The sequence below is a fragment of the Budorcas taxicolor genome, chromosome 15 (genome assembly GCF_023091745.1).
Source record: "Budorcas taxicolor isolate Tak-1 chromosome 15, Takin1.1, whole genome shotgun sequence".
NCBI lineage: Eukaryota > Metazoa > Chordata > Mammalia > Artiodactyla > Bovidae > Budorcas > Budorcas taxicolor.
Window position 1 is genome coordinate 39284939 of NC_068924.1, and position 21646 is coordinate 39306584.

General features: G+C 45.1%; 1 protein-coding gene across 1 annotated transcript in view; it reads right to left on the reverse strand.

The window, feature by feature from the left end:
- TEAD1 (TEA domain transcription factor 1) overlaps positions 1-21646 on the reverse strand; it is a 259923-nt gene that overhangs the window by 51029 nt on the left and 187248 nt on the right. The window contains exons 3-9 of the mRNA XM_052652610.1: positions 18840-18904; positions 16409-16471; positions 16257-16319; positions 3360-3371; positions 2445-2579; positions 1328-1374; positions 363-424 (exon numbers count right to left, since the gene is read on the reverse strand). Of these exons, the coding sequence (XP_052508570.1) occupies positions 363-424; positions 1328-1374; positions 2445-2579; positions 3360-3371; positions 16257-16319; positions 16409-16471; positions 18840-18904 (447 nt within the window). The remainder of the gene's footprint in view (positions 1-362; positions 425-1327; positions 1375-2444; positions 2580-3359; positions 3372-16256; positions 16320-16408; positions 16472-18839; positions 18905-21646) is intronic.

The window sequence follows — 21646 nt, forward strand, 5'->3', positions numbered from 1 at the left end:
GAAATACACTTCTCTAAGAAACAGTGAATAAAACCGTCTGCCCACAAGACTAAGATTGCCCAATGTGGCCTGTTTATGAGGAGGAAGGAACCAAAGCAACTTCTCCTTTCAAGGGTGACCCAGGGCCCTGAGTGAAAGTGATCAGGCTTCCTGTTGTTTTTTTTTAAAAAGCCCATCAGAAGAGCTCTCTAGAGATGACGGAGGCAAAGCAGGACCTGGGAGGGGACACTGGTGACCCTCCTGAGCTCTGGGTTAACCCTGCCTTGAGGAGGGTGGTGGCAAGAAAGGGGTGTCCATGGCCCTGCAGGGGAGGGAGTTTGTGCAGCTGGAGAACAAAGTGAGAGGGTTCCTCAGAGACTCACCTGGAATGGGGGCCGTGACTGCTGGCTGGATGGGGTAGGCCTGCTGCACGAAGGGCTTGACGCTGGAGAGAGACAGAGGACAGAGAGAGTCAGAAACCATGATTGTAGCAGCAGGTACTTCCTAGATCTGGTCGGGGCCTCCCAGGGCTAGGGACTCCTCACTGTGAGCTTCCCTATCTGCAGGTGGTAGCAGAGCCCAGGCAGAGCTCTACCAAGATGGAGACCCAGCTGTGCTGTGCAAATGAGAGGGACTGGCTGGGTGCCAATGACTACACCACCAAGCCTCATGCCAGTTCCACGGCACAGGTAGGGCAGATGTCAGCTATCCTTGCATGCACTGTGGCATCTACCTCTGAACCTTGCTTCTGGTCCCTGCAGAGACGGAGGTCAGCAGTCATCATGGGCAGGCAAGGCTTGGGACATGTTTCAGGTTCTCTTTCTCTGGGCCAAATACCTCCATTTCCTTTGAGAATATACAGGAAGAGGCTCCTTCCTTTCTGCTTTTATCCCCAATCTGTCCTCGCCTTCCGGCTTACTGAGCTTACCTCCCATGCTCTCAAAGCATCAGTCGGATTTTCTATGAGCTTCCCCCACTACAGGGAAAGCAGGAAGAAAATGGACTATAGGATCACCTCCACTGTCCTCTCTCAGGAGGACCCCAGGCTCTGCCCCCTCAAAGCCATGAAAGGACGGAGACCCTCCTCCTGTTGCCAGCTGCAGGACCACTAATACTGAAGGTGGGAGTGAGGTCTTTACATGTTTCCCAAATCTGAGCATCTCTTTCCTGCTACTGGCCTCAGGAGATAACAGTGGGGGGTGATGTCAGTGATCTCAGGTTATATCTCCCTCCCACCGCAACCCCGTCGGCAAGGCCCCAGGAAGTCTGGTGCCAGGAAACCTCAATCTGGGGTGGGCTGTGACCAGCCCCTGGTTGGTTGTCAGTGCCGGCCCCTCCTCAGACTTACTCTTGTGACGATCCAGGCTGCCCTGTTTGTATCATTCCTGGCCAGAACTGGAAGGCAAAATACAAAGAGCTTCAGGATTAGGAGTTCACCTCAAAGCACTGTTCAGGATGTCTATGCACTCCAATCCCTGCTAAACACAGGGGGTGCAGGTCATCTGCCAGTTGCCAAGTGACATAGCCTAAATGCAGATACCACAGGTTGCTGTCCTGCAGAAGATGTTAACCTCCCTGAGGGCAGGCACCAGCTCTTTAAGAGTTCACTTGACACCCAACAGGAATCTGGGTGCATTACAGAGGGTTCACAAATATTCCGTCTGACTGCTTCATCTATGTGCCCGCCCGCCCTTCCTTTCCTCCCTCCATTGTGCAACACTTCCTACGTGACATTCTGCCTCCACAGCTCACAGCCTGGGGAGAGGACACAGCTCAGAACCAGGACAATGCAGACACCTCCTTTGCTATGGGTTTTCCTAGGCCCTGGTGCCTGCCGACAGCCTCCGGGAGTGGCAGCAGATGTCAAGGGATTCGGACAGCCTTGGGTTTGAGCCCCAACATGGCTCTCCAGGTGATTATGATCGAGTTACCCAAACTCTTGTTTTGTTACTAATTAACTTCAGTTTTCTCATCTGTAAAATGGCAGTAGCAGTAAGAGGCATTTAAGATTACTGTGAAGATTAAATGAGACCACAACATTAAGCTTCTCAGCCTTTGGCAGGTGCAAAATGAAAATAGTAGTATAGAATACTTTCGTCTCTTTAGAGGCTAGCTGCCATAAAGTGACCCCAAGGACACAGGAACAGAGACTAAGGGCCAGGAATAAAATGATAGAAATGGAGAGGCAGATCACAACCTGGAATGGTGCTATAAAGTGATACCTCATTCCATGTCTTCAGGGACTAAGATCCCCCTACTTCTTCCCTCTCTCTCTCTCCCCCTCTCCCTAGCTCCCTGCTTTTCTCACCATTTTGCACCTAGCATCAGGGCTCCACAAGGTGGTCCTTCCCCTCTCTTACACCGGGCACAATTAACAGGAAGTGCCAGGCAGATGGTTTCCCGCTCGGCCACGTCGGCTCCATGTGCTCAGGGGCCATCACTACCAGACCCAGCTTGTGACTTACCCCCGGCGCCCCCGGGAAGGTGGGGCGTGGGATCCCAGGCAGCCCCAGCTTGTTGTGAATGGCAGTGGCCGAGACGATCTGGGCCGACGACATGGCGGCCATGTGCTGCAGGGCCTTATCCTTTGCAGTCTGATCCTTGAAGGCGACAGTACACACAGACTTAATACACAGCGCACGGCTACCAGGCGGCTTAAACAGGCACAGCCGCGAGCACGGGGCTAAAATACAGAGCCACAAAGGAGGCTGGAAAAGCAGACATGCATGGATAAACGAACACAGCCAGAAGGCTAAAACGGCCTCAACCTACTGAAACTGAACGTTTACTGAGAACACCCAGTAGCAAGATTTAAAAAAAAAAATTCTTTTTTTAATCCATTTTACAACAGAATGGGAAGCCTCTGAGGAGAGTGGACAATGTATTTATTTTTCCAGCTTCCAAAAGGAGATGTCTCCAATTACTTAACAGACTCAAAGAAACAAGGGGAAAAAAAAAAAAAAAAAAAAAAAAAAAACGGCCCTGCTTTGAAGCACACAGATGGGAGGAGGGCGAGAGAAGAGGCATGGCTGTGGATCTGGGGTGGGACCATCCGCAGTGCCGGGGGGCCCATGTGTGTGCGGCCTGGGAGCCCTGGCAGACGCTTGGTGGGGGCTCAGAAGCAGCGGGGCGGCGGGGCCAGGATGGGGCCAAGCAGCATGCTGGCGGGGGACATGCTTTCTCAGGTATCCCCGCTGGGGTCGAAGGCTAGGCGGGTTCACTCTGTAGCAAGGACGCAGGGGGTTCTACCAGGGACGTGGTTTCTCCTTTTCCTAAAAGGGTCTTTTCTAGGAAAGCCAAGGCTGGTAACACACAGCTTGCCAAAAAGTCTGCCAAGCACAGCTCAAGTACAGAATACTCAATTTGGTGAAAATACTTACCATGCTTGTTACCTGGATACAACAATAAACAATTTGTTAAAAGGATTGCGTACAAAGGCAGGTTTATTTTTCTTCTTAGTTAAAAAATATACACGTATACAAACAGACGGTACAATAAATCGTGTAGGAGTGTGGGTTTTTCCCCTCCCCCCGACATTTTAGGAGAAATGCGTGACCTGGATAACTATCTAGAAGGACAATTACCAACAACCCCAGCTCCCAGCTCCTCTGAGTTGATTCCGAGGCTTCCCCAGGACAGACGGAAAAATGGTCAGGCCCCTGGTGTGTGACACGCCCTGACAGTGGGGCCAGGGATTCACACTCAGTGAACCTGCTGAGGCTCCCGGATGCTTGCAGGAGGTTTATACACCCTACACACTGGGCCCAGACCCCATCAAAGCAGGAGCAAAATGGTGACATCAAAGCAGAAAGAGCACTCGCCACAGCTGCCATTCAGAGTTCAGACAGAGTGAAGGTCAAGGGGAGCTTCAGGCTGAGACACTGGGTACCAGCTGAGAGGTGGCTTCAGTGTTTACAGATTTACCCAAAGGTGATGAATAAACATGCTGAGGTACCAAAGGAAGGCCAAGAGGAGGAGGGAGAAAAATCAAAGCCTACAAGACAAGAACTAGAGGTTCCAAGATGATCAATCAGGTGGTCCCAAGGCACAGACACCACTTTGCCCCATAACTACCAGGAACACCATGTGAATGTTCAAAGGAGTATATTAACCCTTAGAAAAAGACCTAAGACTTGCATACAATTTTATACTGTATACATTTCCCTGGCTCTCAACTGGAAAATGAGCCTTATCTAACAGCTATTGGGGATACCCATGGCCAGGGCACTGTGGCAACTGAATGGCACCATGAGGGTCCTGGATGCCTGTAGGACTACTGGGCCCCAGGACTGAAATGATGCCCTTGCTGCCTCTGGTCAGATGGCATTTCTTCAAACTGAAGCTCCATTTGCTAATCTGCTGAAGTTTTTAAACTAAAGCTAGATTCCTCTGGCAACTTTTTTTTTAAGACCCAAAACATTTCAGACAATGAGATGCCAGGAGGAAAACAGACAAATTTTGAAGTCAGTGGAATTCTATGATAAACTATGTGTGTGTAAATGCCCTACAGCCAAACTGAGCCCGACACATGAGATCTCAGGGCTCATCAGTCTACCCACAGCTGGTCCTGCAGTTCCACCTGTCTGGCCACCCTCTCAGAGGGTGCCCAGGTATAATAAACGGGAAGCCTGGCTCAGTCACACTTACCTCCTTCTCTGTCAAGAGCACCCTGACATCAGTACAAGCTTGTGGGTTTCTCTTTGGATGGTTACTTTGGACTCCAGCCCCCAAGTCATTTAACCCCCAATAAGTGGTTATCAATACTCTCAAGGTGATTTTTGAAACTGAAGGAATGGCCCAGGTATAACCCCAGGTCCTTTCCCAATGAGCCACAAGACTTAACAATCTTTCCAGGGCCCAGGTAGGCGTAGCCGAGAAAACGGCAACCCAGGTTTCTTGTCTGCCTGGCTGATGCCAACCCTGTGGAATAACTATAAAGAGCTGTGGGCTTGGCTCTATTCCAAAACTACGCAATGGGGCGGGGGGATGGGGGGGTAGTGGTGGTGGTGCATTCAAACATGAGAGTTCTGTTTATGAAATGCTGATGACAGGGGGAGTTCTGCTCACCCAAACACAGAGTGTGTTTGTGCACACTTGGGTGGAGTGACCAGGAACTATCAAGTCCAGGTCCAAACGTAGGTAATTCCCTACATCTTCATAGCCCACTCTTATGCTGTTAACATCTCAGTTGCCTGAGACGTTTCCCTATGCTAGGCTGATGGAAAAGTTCTTCGAAATGTTCATAAAAGTTTGATACTTTTTTAACAGGGAAATCAGTCAATGAGGAAAGGAGAAAAGTCACCACCTTTACTGTTTAGGTCACAAAGCTTCAGAAGGTTTCAGAATACGGTGTTTTGTTAAATAAAGTTAGGTTTGGCTCTCTTATTACCCAGCATTCCACCAGGTACCCAGATGAAAAAAGAAGTTCAAAAGCAGGAGAGCAAATCTATTGCTTTGACCACGCCAACCTACTCTCTGTCAGTAAAAGGCATACCTGCTGGGGAGTCTGGAGACCTGGTCTCAAACCTGCCCTCCACCAGACATTACTGGTACCTTGTGCAAATTACTTAACACTCTAATTTTCTTCATCTAGGAAGGAAAGAGTTGCACTTTATTTTCTAAAGGTCTTCTGGTTCTAAAAGTATTTGTAGCTATGAGTCTGACTTCTATTATAAGCAAGTATGTCCTGATACATATAGCCAGAAAACCACTAGTGAAAAGACAGCAGGATGTTAAAATTTAGGCAGCTCTCTGCCGCCTGTCCTAATAGAGAGAAAGCCAAGTGCGGAGAGGAAATTTTATCTCAAGTAGAGGTTCTTTCTGCACTTGACCTACCTATTTGAGAATAGGCAATTTTCTACAAATGGACTAAAATGTCTATACCAGTGATTTCCTACTTTTTGTAGTGCTGACATTCTGAGTACTCGTTTCATTTTATAACATCTCCCCTCTATTATATACATTGGAAAATTAAGAAGATTAAAATTTTTTGTTTAAAATCTAAAGCAACCATGCAGATAATAAGCACCACCAGGGCTATCTGGAAATCAGAATGGAGAGCGGGGCTGTAGATCTACTTATCCTGAAATGGGAGCACAGAAGGACGCTGAGCTGGGAGATTTCAATAGAAGGATCTCTAAACTGTCATTTTCAGCCTAGAGATACATGCCTGGCTCTGGAGAAATTATAACTGTCAGTGTCAGACCTGAGTAAATGACTTCTCTGCATCATTCTGGCCTAATATCTTGGACTTTTAAACACTGCACTCTATCATCACCACTTACCCGCAGAATAAAGAGGGTGGGGTTGCTAATCTGTCCAAACAACAGTAGCTTAAGTAAAGTCAAAGATATCTGTGACATTTGTATACCACATTAATTTTATTCTATGATGTTTTCACACTAACGTTTCTGAGACGTGATGGGATTTACAAGGGATGAACACATTGTTTTATCTTGAAAACCGTGATTAAGTCAATGCTGAGTTATAATCTATGATGTCTTAGATTACAGGAAATATGGACTGTACGCATGTGTACGTATAAGCATGCGTGAAAAATAAACATGCCCTAGGAAAAAGCTTGGACAACTTCACACTGACACCTTTTTGCTGATTTTAAGCCCCTCTGTTCCTAAGACTGTAAAGAATGAGGCCACAAAAAGGAGAAGTGGGGAAAGAAAAGGCAGATCTCCCTTATCCAACCAAACCCTAACTCAAGCCCACAACCTGAAATGTGGGAATTATTTATGGAACAGGAAACACAGGTCTCAGTCTATTGATGGAGTGCTAAGAACAAACGGTCTATGTGGCCTGAGAGCGAAGGCACAGGAATCACCCAAAGGTGGGGTGCACGTCTCGGTTCCCACTCGACTCTCTTCCTGCCCCATTCCTGGCACTCTGCGCTGTCAGCAGCCTCCCTACCTCCACCATGGGGGATCCAGCAGGCAGTGGCAGACAGAAACTCTTCAGTCTGAAGCCTTTCAAACTGTTATTGTTACTAAGTAAACAGATTTTCATATTTTATGAAGCAGAGCAAGGCTGCCACTACAACTCTGGGTTCAGCTGACTGCCTCCTTCCTATGGTTGAAATGTACACAATGTTTGGAAAATGTCTTCATGTAACAACCATGACGGGAAGGCAACCTACCACAGAGGGACATGGCTGGACTGGTGTGCTCTGCAAACTCAAGGATATTTTATGAACCAGTCTCTGCAAAGTTGGGGACCCCTGTCTCCTCTCTGTTTTCTCAGTTTTGGATTTTTCTGGGGAATCAACTATCTCATAATTTTTAGGCATTAGCTATAAACTAATGTTAAAGATAATAAAAAACGGCACCTGCTTGTATGTACAATATTGTAGCGACTGTATATGAAGTCTGAATGAACACACTCCTGCTTAAGGACTCCAAACTAATATATTTATATGAAAGTCCACCAACATATCAGGAAAAACATGTACAATCAAAAAGAAAAAAGACCTTGAATTCAAAAACTTCTGAGAGCTATTAAATGTTTTTCTCCAAATATACTTCTTTCAGCAGTATGAAAATACAGTACATGAGAAGAAAGATAGCAATTTGCTTGAAAATCACTTTTTCAGAAGAAGACAAAATAGAACCCTTTCCTAAGAAGTAATTTTGCAGATGTTGTTTCTAATCTTATACTATGTAGATTCACATGACCTCTGCAATTATTAGCAGTTGCTCCTGAGCAGATAAACACTACAAAAGTCTATGATGGTTTTGGAGAAAGGATGGAGGGCACTTGAATTTTTCTAGCCATGATCTCTAATTTGCTTATTATTAGAGAAAGCAGGAGTAAATACAAAAGGGCCTATTCCAGTCGGGCCACAGCTAATGCTGAGGAGACAAGGCACATTCATACTTCTCCTGACTTGCCATGTAATGAGGAGCAATTAATTCAACTTATTGTATTTCCAAATGCCAAAGACTCCATTCACATCAAAGAAAAAAATTTTCAAGGCTTTTACCATTGTCCATTTTTAAATGTACTGGGCTATATTTAGTATTCTGTAATTGTCAATAGTGTTGCCTTTCATTGTGATGTGCGGGTTAGCATCATAAAGGATTGCAGATGAGGGCCCAGGTGATTTGTAGGTGAGTCTGGTGCCTCTACCAGGAAGCCTGGGATTTAGGTCATCTAATACCAGGTCCGGGTTTTGGGGAGAAGGCACCTTTCTGACCTTTAGCCCATTTCCCTGGGAGGTGACAGCAAGAAGTGGGAGGCAAATCTCCCTTGAAAAGCCAGAATGTACCAGCTCCCACCATTCATCTTCTCTATTTAATTCAAACAGGCACAATGAAAATAGGGCTCGGTTGAGGGAGACGATGCAAAGCAACTCGAGCCAGGGCAACGAGCCCTCATCCTTGACCAGCAAGGACCCCGTAAGAAGGCAACGTGATATCACACGGAGAGCTTGGTCTGTGGCAACAGATAGCCCTGGGGTGAAATTCAGACTTGTGACCCTGGGTGAGTCTCTTAGCAACCACGGCAAGCCTCTGCATCCTCATATGCAAACTGCGGGCAACAGCCACCTTGAGGAACTCCCTGAGAATTGCGTCAAGCACTCTGACCACACAGTGCCACTGTGTGTGTGCACTTGCTACTCTGTGGACGTGACATCTTTAGGGCCCATGTGGCCCACCATCCAGGCTCAAGTCTGCTTGAGACCTGAAATGCTTAAAAGCCCCGGTCCAGAGTACATCATCTCTGGGCTCAATGTGATTCTAGGGCACTGTCTATATCAGAGGCCAGTTAATAATGGGATTTCTCTATGAAGGGGAAAAAATGTAGAATGAGGCTGTTTCTGCTGCTGCCCTTACAGAGAAAATCCGACCTGGCTCAGCTGACATAAAATAGAGAAGTAAATGTATGCACTTCCTCAGTTTACACTGCAAGTTCTGCATCATCACACGGTTGATGAGAGGTTCTAACTCCATCGCCTCTAAGCACAAGAAATTAACTGTCTCCAATCTTGGTCTTAACCCAGGCAAACGGAAACAAGGTAATGAAAATCGTGTTGAGAAGAGAGGGTACATGTCATGAATGCAGAACTCCCTGAAGACTGGGAGGAGATGCCAGGAGAGGCGGTGTATCATTTCCCAAATCCCACGACAAGACCAAGTATCTCAGCTGGTGCTGAGACAAAGGACATGGTAGTTTCAGGCTTCTTTGGCTGTGTGTTCTGCTGACAGCCAGCGCTTGAAGGAGCGAAGCAGCCCAGTGGGCCACAGGAAACACCTCAGGATGGAGGGAAGTGTGTCTTCCCTGCGGGCAGGCCCATTCCTGGGTAGAATCAGTGGTGACTTGGTCAGGATTCAGCCATGTGGCTGCAGCAGAGCCCTAGCAAAGTTCTTGAACTTATCAAGAGGATTAAATCAACAATTTGAACTTTAAGCTCTCTGCTTATTGGAAGGAACGGCAGATTGGAAAGAACGGCCTGCTCAGAAATCAAATGACAAAGGCCACCAGGGTGAGAATGAAGAAAATGGCCCCGGGGAGCACATGGAGCTCATAAATTAGTCACCAGCGACCGGACACAATCAGAGGAGCTCAGGCCTTTTTCTGCTCTATTGGGATGATGCAATGTCAGCAAGAGCAGGCTTTTCTTCAATACAATCCGGAGCTTGACACGAACACGTCTACTGCCTAAGATGTATTCCTGCTGAGGTCAGGACAGAATGAAGACTTCCCTTCCTCTGAGGACTGTCCAGAGTCAGGCATTCACCAAAACACACCCAAACAGCAGCGGCCTGGTCCACCTTCAGGGTAAGACAAAGGCGGTCCACAGCGTGGTGATGGCCTGTGAGGCAGGCTGCTGCTCACACAAGCCTCTGACGCCAGCAAATCAAGGGCTGCCTTTTTGCTTCTGTCATGGAAAGAGGCCTCTGGGCAGGGACTGGACAAGCTCTGGGGACAAATGAACATTTAGAGACTCAGACCAGGAAACTCTAGGAACTCTGAGTAGGAAAGAAAAGACTGCTTAGTGCACAGAGAGTATTTCTACAATCTTTCTTTCTCTTTTTGTTCCTTCCTTCAGTCTTTCTACATGCTGGGATGATAAATCCCTGCAGCTTTAACAAAGAAAAACAAAACAGTTAAAGACCTTTTGATGAAATAATGGTAAGTGAAATAATTTAAAGTAGAGAATACTTTCTGCAATTGCAGGCTGGTCCTCGGATCACACCACACTGTTTTCCAGACAGGCTGCTGCCTCTCACTGTTCAAATACAGATTCCAAAGAAGGGATAAACTAGGTGGAAGGGGAGGAGACGGCAGACAATATATGAAGCCAGGGCGGGTAACACTGCTGTAGACGCAGCTGGTGACACAAGGTCCAAGAGCAGTCCCTCAGTCGGTGTCCTTGGAATTGCTTGATGCATGCTCCAAACCTACAAGCCATCTGCATGTTGGAAATGCATGAGTCCATCTTCCCCTTTGAGGCTTCCCTGGTAGCTCAGACTGTAAAAGCGTCTGCCTGCAATGCAGGAGACCTGGGTTCAATCCCTGGGTTGGGAAGATCCCCTGGAGAAGAAAATGGCAACCCACTCCAGTACTCTTGCCTGGAAAATTCCATGGATGGAGGAGCTGGGTAGGCTACAGTCCATGGAATTGCAAAGAGCGACTTCACTGTACTTTTCGTATCCTCTACTTTATAACTATAACCAAGCATCAGAAGACTGATGGGTCAAAAGAATTGTGTCTGGATAGGGGTCAAACATGTGGTCCTCTCATCACTAAGAGAACTGAGTGTTTTCTAGAGCAGTAGTTATCACATTCTGACTTGTAGTTTAGACATTTTGGTCAAGAAAATTAAAAACAAAACAAAACCCCAAACTGCAAATACATATTTCATGTCCCATATCCTGGCACTCTGGCTACAAATGCCCTGCATTTCCCATCTGTCTCAGGGCTTCTGAATCTCACCTGCACTCTGCTGACCCTTTCACCCCTTCCCCTTACTGCCCTAGTCTTTCCTGGCTCTTCTCTCCAAACATCACTCCTTGAGCTCTCCAACTATCCCCTAGTTTTCCTTGCCCTTTGCATCTCTCTCTCATGGTTGCAGTCTGTGTCCAAGGCCATCCTGAACTGTTGGTCAAGTCTATCCTGGCTCAGGCCAGGAGAAACTGTAGATGAATAGTTTCACATTGGTGCCAATGGCTTTAGGACAAGTTCACAGTAGACAACCGCTTTAAAAAAAAATCTAGATCAGTTTTAGGATAAAGTCAAAAGAAAAAGATATAATTTTCACTAGATATGACTTTCTCAGGGAAAGAGTAAGTGGCAAGGAAAGACAACGATGGGTCACGGGGCGGAGCGGGGGGGAGGCTGAGACTAATTGAGGAAGGACAATGGGCAGAGGAAATCAGAAAAAGTAAGAATAATGTTTTGCCCTTGATTTCCTTCAGCTAAAAAAAAAAATAAAACTTAAAAGGAAATGTAATGAAAATAATCGTTTCTAGATTGTGCAAACATGAATGTTTAATATGTCATTCTCTGTACTTATTAACTATTTGTTGTTCAGCAACAAAAACATCATAGTTAATTTTGATGGACACTCTCAGTTAATGGCTATTCCTTTAAGAGAACCCAGCCTTTAAGAACCTAAGTTTTAAATGCTGCTATTGAAAAGTTTCCATGTACACTTTCCAGACTTAATAAGAGTGGAACTTTTAAACAAAATTTGCTGTTCAGAAACAGTGAGTGAGAAAGCGGACACAGCAGTGGAGAGGACTGAAGTGAGGACCAGCCAGTGATGACAATAAGGAAGGGTAAGTGCTGAGTGGGGCCCCTAACCCTGGTCCACACCCACACCTCCCTCCCGCTTACAGCAGCCCCTGAATTAGCCTCCCTGCCAGCAGCCTCCCTCTCTCCTAGCTGTCCTCCGAAAATGGCTGGAGGGGTCTTTTCCACAGCATGACTGTGAAGGACCCCGGCATGCTCCCCAGGCTCCCCAGGCTCTTCACACGAACCTCACTCCTCTAGCCTCATTCCTGCCTCCAGCTAGAAGCTGTTCCTCACGGTTCCCCAGCCCCCCATTCTCTGTGGGAAGTCTCTGCCTTCCTCCAAGCACAGTTCTAAGGGCACCTCCTCCATGGAGCTTTCTCTAATTCTCCCACACTCAGAATTAATCATTCTTTCACTGCTCGAACTTTGTACCACTCTGTTAAATATCTACTGCAGAGTCCCCTAGCTGGAGACAATCCACTGGGAATCTTGTATTTTCCCCAAATGTGGCCAAAAATAACAGAAAAGACAAATGTTCTTCGGGAACAGAGACTGTGCTTATTCAACTTTTCAGACCCAACTAAAGGGTCTAGAACACATAGGTTCTCAATGGAACGGTTACTGGACTACATTAGGTAATTATTTCTGTGCTTTTAAAGTTTAAATCTACATGGAAATCTTAAACTTCTATTAAAACCATTTTTTTTAAGCAAAAATTAAAGTCCACACATTTTGGGGGTGATCTGGCTCACAAACAAGCACTTTGGGAAACACTGCACTTAGCAAAAGCCTAAAGCCAATCTCTGAAACTCATCCTAACAGATTTTCAGGAGTGTGACTTCTGTAGCTAGAATGGCTCATCTGTGACTGTGACATGAGAATAACCACTCTCTCTCCAGCCTGTTTCCTTCAGAAGAATATGGCAGAATAGGCTATGGGACTCAGAAGATGTGGGCTTTCAGTGGGATCCCCAAGCTGTCTGGTATAAAGAAAGCCAGAAGAACGGCTGAAAGGGATGGCTCTTTCCTTTACCTTCTGTCTAAAGCAGTGGGTTTTCAAACTTTATTCAACAGAACCAGCCAAAGAGGCTGCTGCTAAGGATGAGAGAGTGAGAGTTTTAATTAAAACAGCTTTTACATTTTCACATATTGAAATTTTCAAGTAAGATTTCAATTTGAAATGTGAATTTTGCTACTTTAAAAAGGCTAGAAAATCATTAGCCTAAAGAATTCTCCCGTACCCTTCTGAGGAAAGTCAAGACAGGCTCACAGGCAGGAAGGCACCTTGGAAGCCATACCAGGCTCTGGCCCTGCCTATGAGTAAACTGCTTTTTCAAACTCCAGAGGAGGACAGAAATGAAACTCAACTCCAGTCTTCATAGGAGGGCCACAGGCCTGTTCACCCCAGAGAACAGAAATCCTCTGACTGCTGAGCATGTGGAGAAATGGGGAGGGGCCTGGCTGGGCAGGCTCAGCAAGGACAGGTCCAGAGATGGTCAGTCAACAGCCACCTCCTCCAGGAAGCCTGGTCATACCACCTAAGACAAAGCAAGGCCCCTCTTGTGGGTCTGGATATTTCCTGCCATCCCCACCCCGCTCAGAAGCTCTCCTTTTTGTCTATTGGGATGACTTCAACTTTCAACAGTGAGTTTATTTGGGAGGCCAAGAAGACAGAGGCTATCAACCTGACTGCACCAGGAGCTTGGTGAGGGTGCTCATCCCTGCCTCCCCTGACTATTAGACTCCAGAGCTGAACAAGGAAGTGCAGATCGAGTGGGGATAGGTACCTCTCCTACCAGGCTCATGGGGCTGAGCCCACTTCCCAGGAAGGGCTGGTTAGGAAGATGAAGGAGAGCATCTTTAGCATAAAATGCCCATGGGAGATGAAGGCAGCAGCAAGGCAGGCAGGTGACAGGCAGCCTTATTCTCCTCGGCCGTCCTGACTCCCTCCAGGTGGGGACGCAGCAGCTCTGCAGCTAGGAAGGCATCTTGCCCCTGTCTTACTGATTATCAGCACAGCATCAATCCCAAATTAAGCCCACACTGTTTCCACCAATGGCTAAAAGTTTAAAAATCATCTTATGTCTAAAATGTGGAGGCTGAGGGATTATGGGAAGAAGGGGCTGTCTGCCCAGTTCCAAGGGGCATCAGAGGTGGTGACAGGTTGTCTACCCCATACACTGACATGAAGCCTGTTGCTTAAAAACCACTTTAGCCTCTGCCAGTTGAAACCCCATCTGAAAGAACAGTGGCTTAGAATTCAAAAAGATCTGAGTTCAAATCGTGACTTGGCCTATTCCTACATTGGTGGCTTTTGGTGAGTTAACTGAACCTTTGGAGACCTGGTTTCCTCAATAGTACTACTCAAAATCTGAAGAACAGAACTCACTTTGTAGTGAGCTAACGCGTGAGAACACACGAGGCTTTGCATTGCACTAACTCCTTTCATCCCCAGACTCAGCAGACATGGTCCATGCAACTTGTCCCTGGGACTCCCTGCATGTTTCCCTTTGGCTCTCCCTGCTAACACTTACCCTACCGTGCCCTGTATTTCACATTCCCATTTCCACAGCCAGCTCTATGAATAGAGGATTGGTTGTTAGCTGCCCACCATGATGAGCGCCATGCCTGGAACACTCAACTGGTATTAGCTGATGGGAAGAACAAAGGCCTCCATTTTCCCCAGAATAATGAGCTAGGCAGGAAGGAGAGGAACTGTGAGAAGATGGAGGTGGTTCTTGGAGCTGAAATGCCGAGCGCCTTGCTACTCCACTGCCTATGTTTCTGCCTCCCCCTCGTGCCTACTCCAGAGGAAATGGTCCAGCGCTGGCTGAAAGTGGGGAGAGGTCTTTTTTAAAAAAAAATAAACCGTGTGTTGGTATGTTTGTATACGCATAAGGTAACAACAAAACTGTTTCCACTGAGGAAGATTTGTAACATCCCCAAGAGAGAAAAAGAGTGCTTGTGGAATCCCATAGTGATCCCCTCTGACCAGGAGAGCTTTATCCACCATTTACAGGGCTTTCGATCTAGGGCTGTGTGCCCCAGTGAGCACACAGGAACCACACAGTGCAGAAACAGAGCAATTTATAACATCGCAGATCGGAAACACAAAGTTGATGTCTATGAACTTATTTGTACATCATTAATCCATTAGGGAAACTAGAAACAGAGTGAGAACTTGAGCAAACACTGGGGTAGTTACATCCACATAGAAAGGACTGCACCTTTGGTTAAAAAGCAGGAGCTATAAAGTTATTTTAGTCTTCCAACTGCTCAGCCAGTGCAGCTAAAAGCCAGCCACCATCAGCCACACGTGCGAGCGAGCCAGCATGCTGCCCACTGCAGAGGGCACACCAAATGCGCCTTCCTGGTCACTAGTCCTATTCCACAGCCAGCCTTGTTTGCATTTAAAAAGTTGGAGGACTTTGGAAAGAGTCCTGGCTTTCACCACTTAGGGCTGTGAAATTGCACTTTGTTCTTTAGCTTAGAACAAACATACAAATTTACTTAATACATGGGGGGAAAAAAATCAAAAGAGAACCAAGAACAGGCATGGGAGAAAGACAATAATATGGATTATGGATTCATTTTTATTATAAAGCTCCTCCATGCAAACTATAATCCCTTTGCATTTCTAAAATAGGACATTAGGGGGGAAAAATGAGTCATGTATACTTTACTGCAAACTTTGCAAAGGGAGAAAACAAGAGAACCTGCATTTTTAAATTGTCCATGCCTCTGTTTTTGCTATGAAATATATTTTAAAAGACTAGGTAATGAGGCACATGAAGAAAAAAAAATTAAATTCAAGTATAAACAGAACTGCAAACATGGATTTGATCAAAAGCTTTCTCATCTCTAAGATCCATCTTCTGTTTTTTAAGGCCTCACCTCAAATTTGTTTTAATTAACAAAGCCACACACTTAAAAAAATATTATTAAGAAATGTGGAAGAAATCTGACAGAAAATATTCTCTGTTGGAAGAACACATAAAAAATTCCATGAAGAAGATGTATTTTTCTTAAGTATTGAAAATACATCAAAAACACAAATTTAAAATAATTTCTAAATATTTCAAAAAGTAATTTCATGATGATCTTGGAAATGATTCATTTATAATTTCTACACCAACTTTGCATCTCTTGGACTTTTCGTCCCTCTCTTAGCTCAGTGCTTCTTGGTAGGTATTTGAAGACTGAAAAAAAAAATGTTTCTGTGCTAAAGTTATCAAGACTAGCTCTCTGCTGCGTTTGCATTGTTATTAGGGACACACACACACACACACACACACACACACATGCGCGCACACACACACACACATACGCGCACACACACACCACACACTCTGAGCTTAATGTGAGGCTAGTACAGAAACAGAGAGATTAGACACAAAGAAATGTAAACAGCTCTCACATGCGAGGAAACTAGGTTACCAGAATCCCAGCACCAGGCATTCACCAGTCACCATGGAAAACAGGAAGTGAGATGCATAGCAACCACAAGCCAAAAAGCAGGAAAGCGCATACCTTTAGCTTGGAATGAAAATCACGAGATTTCCTTCTGGCAAGAACCTGAATGTGACTAGACACCTGCAGGGTAGGGGAAGGGAGGAAAACAAAGGAAAAGCCTGTAACCATGGAGATGAAAAGCCCCCTACAACTGGGCAAGCCAGACGTACCTTAATGGCGGCTTGAATTTCTCGAACTTTCTTTCTTGCTAAGACCTGTATATGACTAGACACCTACATTGTTCGGGTTTATGAGGGGAAACAAAACAAAACAAAACAAAACAAAAAAAGGAAATCAAATATAAAATCGCTACTCCTTGGGAGGGTTTCAGGGTGGGGGGTGGGGGGGAGGTTATTTGCATCTCAACAAAGCTCTGCAGTTAGGAATACACAGTCCCAGCCAGACACCAAGCCCCCAGCGCTGCTCTAAGCTTTTCAGACTGGGTCATCACTGCAGTGACTGGATTCAGGAAGAAAGTTGAAGCTAATATTAGTTTTCTCACTCAGGAGAAATTGCGGGCCACGGGATGAGAGGGGGAGAGTGGGGTTGTTTTCTTTATAAAATTTAAAAGGTGGGGGTAGAGGTAAATGAAAATATTTATAGCTTCTCAGTATCAGGAGGGAAAATCCCTTTTTCTCAATTTAGAAGAGACTATCCATAAATTAGCACATTCTGCAGAATCAAAAAGCTGAAGCTGTCGGTTGTATTCTGATCTCATTAAGAGCTCTGGATTCTGTAGCAAATGTTAAAATAATACTGACATGTAAATTAGATCTCAAAGAGAAATGGAAAGACCCAGTTAGCAGAGCTTTTTTTTTTTTTTTCGCCCTTATAAATATCTTTAATCCTTCCACTCTTTTGGGTATTGACTGGGTGCCAAGTGGATTTGCATATTATTACAAAGCGAAAAGTGTGAATACAGCCAGCCAGCCATCCTGTTAAAAATCTGGGTTGAAAAACCACACGGATTTGCTGAACAACAAATTCACATTGGAGAGGTATCACCAACTGCTGCCTAAAAACATCCCCAGGATGCCGGGGTGTGGAAACTGAGCCAAGCTGGGCTTCTGAAACACAATGATTCCACTGGGTAAACAAATTTGCATCTCTTTCAGCAGGACTTGGTTAAATTTAGAAGCCTCCCCTCACTGAAGGGGTTGGGCACATGACCAGAGCTCACAGATCAGCAGACAGCCCAGGTCCAGGACTTTCAGTATGTTGGGAATTAGATTTGTCTGTTTCAGAAATTTAGAAGCTTCCATTTGGAAGTTCAGCGACTCAGACTGTGAGGCCATTACTTGATTTCAAACACTCTAGTGAGCTTAAAAACAGGCTTTATGATAATAATTGATCCGCTTATCTCTAACTTTGTTTTCCAGTATCAATTATCAATTTTTTCTTTCTATTTGCTTTTGTATTTTTTTTTAAGTACGGAGAAGCAGGAACTCCCCCATCCTCTTCACCTCTCCATCCAGCTCCTGCTTTCACCCGAATTTTGTTTTGATGTGATCCACTGGCTTGCTCTGGGCCACAGAGGGGGAGACATCCACTGAACAGACAATGCCCGCCTCAGAGCACTGGCGGGAGGCCACCTGCCTCTGTGCTGACTCAGCAGTGGGCTCCCGGCGGGGGCACCGGGGCATTCCCGGGGAAAGCGCTCCCCGTCATAAACACTCAGAAAAACAGCTCATCACCCAAGCAGAGGACTGGAATCCACTGCTCAGGGTTTCACAACTGAGCTCGCCTTTTGGTTTGATTATAAGTTTTTAAAATTCCTGCCGAATCAGGCAGCATAGTCAACACTGAAACACATATTATAAATATTTCTTTTTTTTCTTATTGAGAACTCACCCATGAGGTTGGTTTGATTTCCCTCCCCCCTTTCCATTTCTTTTTTTTTTTTTTCTGCTTTTCATTAAATGTTAATTTCTCATCCATTCCAGTTCTGAACTGGGTCAGAGGTTTGAGCTAGTTTACATCACAAGGAGTGAAGAGCACCACAGCCCTGATGGGAGGGCAGAGGAAAATTCCTGACCCAGGGCTGCACAAAGGTATTTAAGTTGTAACTTCATTTCAGTCACAGCAGCTACTGACAAAAAGCCATAGCTTAAGGAGCAACAGTTCCCTGGACGCACATCATTCAGCCTCATGTTCTGGCCAGTGCTCACGGCTGCTAGTGTTACTTTTGCAGTGAAAAGATGACTAATATGTAATTGTTCCAGGATTTTACAATGCGCAAAATCTCAAAATTTCATGACTTGCAAAGTGTATCTACACCTGCAGCCTTTACAATGTTTGCAGATGCACAGTTTGGGAAAGAAAATTGAAGATTTTGAGTACAGGAGCAGTTTGTACACCGTCCTTAGCAGTGAAACTTTTCCATATGTGTATAGAAGCAACTCCAGAGACCATGGAATAAAAGATCTCTGAAATGAGGAACAGTAAAAAACGGAGCCAATTTCAAACACCTACAACACTGACGTCCTTACAGGGAACTCCGGTTGGGGGCTCCTAGGAGCCAAAGCACAGACAGCCACTGCAGCCAAAATGCCTCCGTGGGCCATTCGCTGACATGCACAACTTCCAGGTCGGTTACTTTACCTGCTTTCTGGTCCTCGTCTTCCCTGTCCTGAGTTTGATGTATCTGGCTATCAATTCATTCCTACCTGAAAGAAAGAATTTACAATAAAGTAGGTTACTTTGGTGCGTGAGTGGGACAGGGGTGAGGTGTAAAAAGCCTCTGAATGCTAAGACTAGAATTCCGAATCATGCATTTTTAAGTTGTATCTGTAAGTTTATTAATGCTAGAAAAATTAAAAGTATAGTTTGTGCAGGAAATATGTACTAAGGGAAATTAGGAAGAAGGGAGTTTCATCATGAACTACAATCAGCAATTAAAATGTGCCTTTTGTTTGTTTGCGTGCTTGTCTCTAAACGGATGGTCACTTGTATAAACAAATACAAAGATTAATGTGGAAGTACACAGAGTGGCTTCCGTTCTAGTTTTATTTTTCATATCCATTTCTTCTCACCCAGGTTTCTACTCATAGTTAGCTCCAGTTAGTGTCATTATAGCCACGAGAGGATGAACTGCTGTGATCACAGAAACACAAGGAAAAGAAGTTACAATATGAAGGCAGATAGCCCCCAAAGGTAGTCACTGAATCAGTAATAAACTATACACAAAGCTGTCAGTGGGGAGGAGAAAAATGACTCAATGTTTTCCATCCTTCATAACTTTTGGGGGAAAGTGCCTTAAAGTATACACAAATCTGCACCAAGACACTGAAAAATCTCAAACAGATGACCTGAACTATAATATAAATGGGAAAATAAACCCCCAAAGCCAGGTGGGGAAATGCATTACTAATTCTACATGAAATAAAAATGTACTCATACAGAACACATGGGTCCAAACGGTCACTTTAAGACTAACAGTATAGCCAGTGGTTTAATCTGTGTGTGCCGTCTCACTCTCCACATACTGCATAGCTGAAGACAGCAAGAGTTTTTGTCTTGCTCCCAAGGTCTCCCCAGCACACGACACACTGCTGGGCGCACAGAAAGAAAAAATGAGTCACTAACACAGCCTCTGGTGAAAGGGAAGAACTGCATTCCTCAGACCTCTCCAGCAGAGAAAAGAAACTGAATGCTCTGGTGAGAGGGTCTTGATGAGAATCTTGCCTAATAATTCAAAAAACCTCTCCCATTGCTGCCTAGAACATTCCTGTAATTATGGCTCTGTTCTCCACCCGCCTGTGTTAGGAGTATGCAGAACACAGTCACTGCTGGAAGGCAAAGGAATTGTGGAATCTTGGGGCTGCAAAGTACTTCTGAGCCACTCTTTCTCGCCCCTAAAAGTCTGAGTCCTTATAGAAGCCAGCACTTCTAGAATGAAGGAAAAAGCCCATTCTGCCTTAAAACATATTGAAAGATAAAAAGACCCTCCTTATTCGAGGTTTCCTATAACTTTTACCCCCCAGATTCTTTTGTATCTCTTAACAAGTAGAAGGTTAGTTCCTAATGCACAGAAATTTCTGACAACTTTAACGTCCTCCAGCAGCGCTTTATCCAAGCTAAACCTTTCCTGTTCTTTTGTTATCTGTGGCAAACTTTGGAACACTCCCACCTCCATCCTGTGACCATCTTTTGTCATTTCCTTTCACAGCCTGGAGCCCAGAACTATAGTCACCTGCCCGGTCCTAAATACTCCATCTTTGTTGATGCAGCCCAGCACCACATTAGATTTGGGGGGATTACAAAAAACTGTCAACTGAAGTCAATTAATTCCAAGGTCTTTTTCATATGAGCTACTTCTCAGATATATCCCTACCCTTGTTCCTAGTCTTTTCATGCACAGTTGAGATTTTCAGATCCAAATACAAAACATTCCATTTATTTCTACTGCAGTTCACTTTGTCAGATGAAGCCTATCGTTCCCACCTTCAAGTCATCAATCCTGACTCTGTGACTGACTGAACTTACTCTTTAACCACAAGGAGAAGGACCTCTAAATTCAGTTCTGAGGATTGCTTCTCAAAGCACTCTCTTTCCTACCAATATCCCCTGTAGTGTCATTGGGTCTACTTCGCCATCTCTCAGATGGTTGTACAGATTTTGCAATTTGTCTCAAAGGCTGCCTGACAGCAGAGCCCAGTTAGGAGTGCCTAATTACCAGAAGTCAGACCTAAATGACAATGTCTGCAGAGGGGCCAAGCATCCTCCAGCTCGGGGCCTCACTGTGCACCCTGTTCAGGGCTGAGTGGCTGGGATGAAATAAATCTAGGGCTCTGAATTACATGCAATTTCATCTGAACCTTGTCCAGATGGCAAAAATGCCTCCTGGACCCAGACTTGCTTAACTTTCTCTGAAAGCAGACAGAATAGCTTGATCCAAGTGGCCTATAACTTATATCTCCAGTTTTTAATATCTTATGGCATTTGGTTGAATGGATGAGATCAGTCCCCAGGAAGCCACACTTGACTGTACACCCTATGGTTTATGCAGTGGCATAAAAAATGTCAACTCATACTTTGATTAAAATGCTTCTAAAAATAACTACTTCTACAAGAGGCCCTCACTGAGCATCTAATATGTGCTGAGCAAGACACTACGTCATATCATGGAAAGTCGGTCAAGACTCTCATGTCCCCATTCTTTACATGAGCGAGATCTCCTTTCAAATTCTATGTTATTCCAAACCATGTTTCAAGCCAAGAAGAGTAATTAACTTGAGGTTGCTATGTGTTTCTTCTTGCCTTACCAAAAGGAATATTGCTGATTCAAATTATAAATTCAACTTCCACTAATACCAAGCATCTACCATGAACTCAAAGTGCAACATTAGTCACTTTACTTTATGTGTTGTTTTTTTAAAAAAAAAAGATTCTAAGAGTGGTTTCGTGCA